The sequence below is a fragment of the Nestor notabilis genome, unplaced genomic scaffold (genome assembly GCF_000696875.1).
Source record: "Nestor notabilis isolate BGI_N333 unplaced genomic scaffold, ASM69687v1 scaffold29375, whole genome shotgun sequence".
Classification (NCBI taxonomy): Eukaryota; Metazoa; Chordata; class Aves; order Psittaciformes; family Psittacidae; genus Nestor; species Nestor notabilis.
The window spans coordinates 1,545-8,659 of NW_009928376.1; the positions used below are offsets into that span (position 1 = coordinate 1,545).

The 7,115-nt window shown below is 47.1% G+C and overlaps 1 protein-coding gene across 1 annotated transcript; it reads left to right on the forward strand.

Moving 5' to 3' along the window:
* The first annotated feature begins 821 nt into the window (after positions 1-821).
* Positions 822-2,950, forward strand: ZC2HC1C (zinc finger, C2HC-type containing 1C). Its single transcript, XM_010014476.1, has 2 exons — positions 822-1,991; positions 2,654-2,950. Exons 1-2 carry the CDS (start codon positions 822-824, stop codon positions 2,948-2,950), a joined length of 1,467 nt encoding a protein of 488 aa, XP_010012778.1.
* The last annotated feature ends 4,165 nt before the right edge of the window (positions 2,951-7,115 follow it).

The following is a 7,115-nucleotide window of genomic DNA, read 5'->3' on the forward strand; positions in this document are numbered from 1 at the left end:
AAGAGCCAGGGCCGGTCCCTCATAAACCGCCTCATGAAGGATGCCCCACCCCCTTCCCCGGCGGCCGCTTTGTTCGGCCATAGAGGCGGGGCTCTCCGCAGAACACATGGGAGGGGCGCGGCGCGGAGAGACCACCGAGCGGCCAATCGCTGGCCAGAGCAGCGCAGGAAGTGGCGTTCGCTTGCCCGTCTCTAGGCAACCGCCGGCTCCGGGCCGCGCTGTGTGCGGGCAGGACGCGGACGCGCCCTGCGGCCGTGTCAGACCTGTAAACGGGTGGGTGGCAGCGCCCAGGAGGCCGAGGTAATCCCGCTCGTCTCACGGGGTGTGAGGGCACCTCTTGCATCTCAGGGGATGTGGGAGAACGAGCCACGGGAATACTGTGCTGAGCTTTACTCGACAGTGCGTGTCAGAGCCATACTGGCAGGGCTACAGTGCCAAAACTGAACGGACGCGTTATGGGAAATACGTTGGGGGAGTGCAGCAATTTCTCTGGCGGTACAGCATATTTCAGCTGCTACTAGGGTAAGGCAGGGCTCCAACAGAAAGTAAAATAAAATCCTACCTTATTTCTGGCTGCATAAGCAATTGGGACTGGCAGTATGGGAGCTTCCTAGATGAAAGGAATGTAAAGATTTACAGAATCCAGAAGAGTTACAAAACCTTTGCTAATATTTATTATAGCTTCTCATTGTAGCCTCCAGGTATAGATTGTTGGAGTAAAAAGTGTCCATTTTTTGAAGATAGTCTGTAATGACTTTGCTTCTAACCTCAGATTCTTTCTCCGGCACTGAATGACTTGGTTTTCACCAGTGGATTCTGTGATGGCAGCTACTAAACCTGTTCCCATTTCCCAGCTGGAGCACCAGAAGAACAACTTTCAACATAAACTCATACCCGGTAAAGAGGAGGGTTTAAAGGATCTCTGTGCCTGCAAGAGCCAAAGATATTCATATCCTCTTGCTGAAGAAAACAGTCAATACATCTCCAGGCATGGAGATTCCTGTTTCGGTGGACTGCAGAACACCAGCCAGATCAAGATTCCACCATCTAAATCATTAGCCAGACGGAAAGAAGGAGTGGACCGCGCATATCCCCTGAAACCAATTGTTCACCAGCAAGGTATGAATGTTGCGGTGGTCAACACAGCACAGCTTGGAAGTGCCCCATACGTGGAGGAAGCTCCAAATAGCAGCCATAGCTTAATGAGCAAAGGGAGGTATCAGCCAGATGCAGTGCTCTCTCCTTGGCCAGCAGAACCTAAACAGTCAGCCTCCCCATACAGGGGAAAGCTGGCCTACATCGAAAAGTTGGAGGCAGATGGACGGAAGCTGGAAAAGAAAATCCGGCAGCAAGAGGCCCTCCTCAGAGAGAAGCTGAAGAGAACAAAGGAGGTGCTTAGGAGGATTCAAAGAGAGAAAGAGCTTGCTGAGGCAGGGGAGAGAAGGTACCCAGAAGTGGGGACGACCCATAAGCAAAGGACCACAATGCACCCACAGGAGAAAATCTTCAGAGCTGCAATCAGGCCGGACGATGGGGTCTTGCACGGGGCGCAGTCTGCAGATGCTGCTATCCCCGAGCCTGGCACCACCCTCTGCCCCCAGGAGCTGGCTATGAGGAAACACAAGAAGGAGAGGCTGGCAGCCAGCAACAGCAAAATTCAAGGCCACGCACCCATGGAACATTTAGCCTCTTGTTCAAAGCCAGCCCCAAAATGTGTCTTTTCTCCCTCTGCCATCTCAGACCGAGTTTCTGTTGACCACCCATCCACAAAGGTGCTATGCATGCAGGCTGACAGTGCTGTTGAGCAGGGGAAGCTTGGACAGTGCAGCGTCTGTGGACGTAATTTCCTCTGCACCAGGCTTGAGAAGCACATAAGTATCTGCAGCAAAATCCAAGGCTCCAGGAGGGAAGTGTTTGACTCCAGCAAGGCCAGAGCTAAGGGCACAGACCTGGAAGAGTATCAGCAACTGAAGGACTCAGAGGGGCCTGAGGTAACATGCAGTCCCTTTGCCTCCCTTGACCCACATCTACTGCTCACATTCCTTCCACCTTGATATCTAATTCTGACTGAGATGCAAGCACCTTCAAAAGTACACAGGGCTAAGGGATACAATGCAGTTATTGCTTCTGGAAGGTTCTTGCCAAATGTATGAATAGATCCATTTTAAATCTAACAGATAGGAGGCTGGGGTCCTAACTGACTTGTCTCTGTAATGTGTCAAGGGTGTACTTCTGGAGAAAGCTCATTCCTTGCTGTAGTCAGGATGCAGACTGGGTCTGCTGCAGTAAAACTCTGTGGCACGCATGGAACTGACTGAAAACCCAGGCTATGAAAATGAAGGCAACGGAAACATACATCTCTGTTTCTGCAGAGCAGCTATAGCAATTCTTTCTGATTCCTTGGCCCTCCTGCTTGCTTTTCTGGTTATACTCAAGCTGTTCCCAAGTATTGATGTTTCTATCAGTATTTCCTCCAAATCGTCCTTGGTGATGGTCTTTTTGTTCTCGTCTGTGGGACTCAGCTTCTCAGGAAGTGTTTTACATCAACAGGGAATGTCCAGGTATGGGTCACCTGGGTTGGGCCCCGAGTGTAAGGTTAGGAATGGAGGCTGATGGTGGTGCCAGTTGCTCTGACTGCCTTTCCCTTCTGCAGAGTAAGTCACTCAGAGAGAACAACAGGAAACAGAAGCATGCAGCTCTCATCCGGACCATGCGTGAGGCCCGCAAGGTGCAGCAAGTCCTCAGCAAGGGAGGGAAGGTGTCTGAAGTCCCCCAGATGCCTCCCATCGAAAACCCAGACTATGTTGCCTGCCCCTACTGCACACGCCGATTTGCTCCCCGGGTAGCTGAGAGACATGTTCCCAAATGCAAGACCATCAAGAATAGGCCTCCACCCCCACCACAGAGGAGGCGCTGCAGAGGCAGTGTCCAACTGTACCCGCCGCTGTGATTCCATACCTTTTTTCTGCCAGGTTTCCAGGCACAGACACTCTTGCTTTCCCTAGTCTCAGCAATGACTGCAAGTGTTGAGCTTGTATGTACAGCAAGTTAACAGCTTGGGTACATAAGTGAATACCAAAACTTGTGTACTTTGACCTGTGTCCTGGGTTGCCCTGTGCAGGACACCCCTCTGGGACTGCTTCTCCCATCCTGTGAGCTCAACACAGGGCTTCAGTGTTCAGCCAGCTGAGCAGGGAAGAAAGGATGTCAGTGCGGCAGGAGACCAGCTATCAAAAAGGGGCTGCTCTTCAGAACTGTGTTTTGCCTGTAGGTTAAGAAGGCTTGAGTTTTGTTGTGGGTTTGGTTGGGTTTATTTTTAAACAACTAGTGGTGTCTAATAAGGAGACAGCTGCTGTCCTTTAGCTTATCCATGGCTGCAGCCTCAGGTTTTTCCTTCTACAAAAGTAGTAATGCCATTCATGAGAAGAAGAGCTGGGCCAAACAGAGCATCAGCCTTTTGTTTTCCCTATTGCTCTGTAGGTGCAGATGTTCACCCCTGAACATGCTAACAGTGACAGTGGTTCTGGCTGCTGTAGCATTTCTACTGTAGGTACCTACTAGAAGTTGCGGTGCAAGGGGTGCCTTTATTTTTTTTTTTTACCATAGAAAGAATTCCACATTCTTCAGAACTATTAAGGGTTTAGATGAGGCATTTGGAGAACTCAAGACAGAGGGGAGGAAGCAATGTGGAAGCTCTGTGCTATTGTAGCACTGATTTTTCAGTTGAATAATTAAAGCTGTGTAGGAAAGTTCTTTCTACACTTGTTCTGCAGCAGCCTATGAGTTTCTTTAGATGCTTTTCTAGAATACTAGTGACAGACTTACCAGCTGAAGATCTGTAATATTACCATTTAGAAATCCAGCATAACACTGAGTTAGGAGACCCAGGAGGGGTAGTAGATGCTTTCTCAATATAAGCAGCTCAAGATCAGAAATTCAGGGCATTCAAAAAGCTAGCAGTAGCAGCACTTACCGTTTGAGTCCGTGTCAATTCATGTACACAAAACAGCAGAGATACTCTGAACCGGCCAGAACAACCATCCCAACGTGTTACTTGCCACATACAATAGCTGGGACTCGGAGTCGGGAAAGGGCGGAAGAAGAAACACTTACTTAAAGAATAATGCCACACAAGATCAAAAATAGGTCATGAATAATCTCAGACTGGAAATCAGCTTTCTAACAGGAGAGAGTGAGGTCATGGAAAAACCTTACAAAGAGATTAGCACAGGCAAGGAACCTACATTGTTTCAAGACGGTCTTGGAGAAGATCATGGAAGGCAGCACACGGCAGGAGTTAGAAATTAGGAACTGTTGTTTAAAACATAAGGCTTGCACCCTTCAGTCATCTGTTTACTTTCATCTTAGCTGCTTTTATGGTAGGGAATTAGGACAAAACCATACCCCTTCTTTTGCTTTCTTCTTGAGATGCAAGGTAGTTCTTGGTGATTTTGGCCTCATGCTAAAGGTCTTTGTCACTCACTGTTAAAGGGTCTTTTGGGGGAAATAAGTGTTCTGTGGACATTTTGAGATAATTATCTGCTTATAATTGGTGACAGTTCCTACACATTTCTAAGACTGTTATTTTTCCAGATTCTGATTTTTAATATATTAAACTAATTCTGTTGTGTAAAAGTTGTTTTCAAATGGTCACAGAGTAGTTTGTTCATTCTTGAAGTAAGAATGACTACTTTGTATGAGAAAGTTGCAACAAGAAGCAAACCAGGAACAAAAAAATTCTGTCAGCTCCTTTTGCAAGTCCTTCAATAATGAAGCAGCAGCAACTCATGGGAACCTAGCAAAGATGAAACGCTACTAGATTAAACTGGACTAGCCAGAAGCTGAGTACGAGGAAACACTCCAGCCTTCAGTGGGGGGGGACCTGACCCCTGAAAACAGTTGGAGAGCTTCTGTCCTATAAATATGTGCCCTTGACACACCCTAGAAAAGTGTGAAGGTCCCAGAATGGGTCAGTCCTGCCCTGTGCCAGCCAGGTATGAGTGTACAAACCTAGAGAGCAATGAAAAAACAGACTTGAAACAAGGGAAAATAATTTGCTATATCGAAATTGATCACAGAAGCAAGATCAATGATTTAACTTCAGAGCTTCAAAATACAGGATAGCAAGAGGTAGGAAACAGGTAAACTGGAACTTTATGCCAGCCCCCTTGAGTTAATGAAAGGTGTAACAGTTAAACAAAGTAGTTACGAAATTCAGTACCCCTGCCTGTCTTGTTATATTAACTCCATTTCCCTTGCACTACGTTTTATTGACTGTATTTAGTGGACCCTAAAAGTCAGCAAAGTGCAAACGGTGACTGGGATAGAAAAGCTTTTCATACTGTAAAATCCATCTGTCAGCAACTTCTCTGAAGTGACAGGCCAACACCTAATGCTGAGATTGAGACTGTAGATAAAAGTTACTGACATTAAATTGCCAGGCTTCATTTGTTATCTTTGCTTCAGAATTACAGGCAGCTGACCCCTCGTTGCTGAGCTATTGTTTCAGGTCATCAAGACAGCAGTATCCAGAAAGTCTCTGATAACTGGTTTAAAACTTAGTAACCGCTTAGCCAAAGTATCAGGCTCAGCACAGATTTACACTGCCATTTTGCCATCATGGTTAGTGTTCCTTGGCACTACTCAGCTTATGTCGTTCACACCAGCTCAGCTTCCTCTTCTGCTACTGCAGTACAATCCCCCTCTCAGAGACATGATGCATTTTCAGTCCAAATCTCTGGTGAATTTTAAGTCTTTAACCCAGCTTTGCCTCTCAAGACATTTCACAACTTACTAAAAACTCCAATAAAAAGTTAAAAGTGACAGGAACAGTTGGCTGAGCAGGTGTCAGGCAGGTTCTCCCTTCTGTAGGCCTTAAAGCTTCCTAGAAGCTGTTGGAGAGAACAGGTACTTCTTTCCCTTTGAAGCTCTCTCTTCCTGTTACTCATTTCCCATTTGGCGTTCCTACTGTTGAAATAAACACACGTACAGGAGCTCGCTGATGTCACTAGGAGGAGATGCAACAGCAAGAGAAAAGAGTTGTTTTGTTGTTTCTTTGGGTTTTTAATGAAGGGACAGAAAACCTGACATTTTTTCCCATAGCAAAGAAGACTGAACACAGGAGCATGAGTTTAAACATTTATTTAAACAGAAACTCCAAACCACTCCACCCTTTAACCTTTCAAAAAAGCAAACAAACAAACAAAAAGACAATGACAAACTAGTTTTCAGCCAGAGTGTCAAAGCAGGCATAACTTGTGTTCCACTATAACAACTCAGTAGCAATACTAGCAGGAGACCAACACATAGGGAGCTAGCACTGCAAGAAGGGGAGAAGTAAAAAAGGTTTGAAACTGCTCAAAAGGCACTTCTGCCCATTTGCCCTTCCATTTTCAGCCCAAGACAAAGGTGCTGGCTTTAAACTGCTTTTTGGTTGCGTAGCTGGCTGGTGTGAAATCTGTGGTCTGTAACAGGCACAACCTGGATAGCGTGAATCCTCTAAGGCACATATGAGATTGCAGAGCACAGGGCATCCTCTGTCAGGAACCCTAATCCTCCACTAGATCCAAGGGGAATCCAGTCTGTGCACCTAGCTTCCCAACTGCAGAGCATTGAGAAATGAGGATAGCAGTGCACTGCAGGAGAGCGACTCCCATCAGCTTGGTGCTTGCTTATTGGACATGGCTCAGGCTCAACTCTTCACTCCTCAAAGGCACTGCTGCAACATGACCAACTCCATTGTTTCCAACTGCAACAACTCCCAAGCCGGGACCCTGACCTGAGAACTGGCTCCAACGCGCACAGGGGAAAGGAGAGCAGAGTCACAAAGGCAAAGGAGCGGTGTGGCTATGCCAGGGCACCCGACGTTCACCACCTCCCAGGAGGGTTGTCCTCCTGCCCTGCCTCCGTTAACAACGGACGGGCACACCGGTATGACCCTTGCTCTGGATACTGCACTGGAGAGACTGCACTTGATTCAGCTCCAAGATACTTGCAATAGGCACCAAAGAAGTATTTAAGGAGCGTAAACTATGAGCAAATGGTTTGGCATCCACCTCCAGCGACAAATGGGGAATGCTAGCTCCCGTGGAACAGTCTCCTGAAAGAAGTAGTCC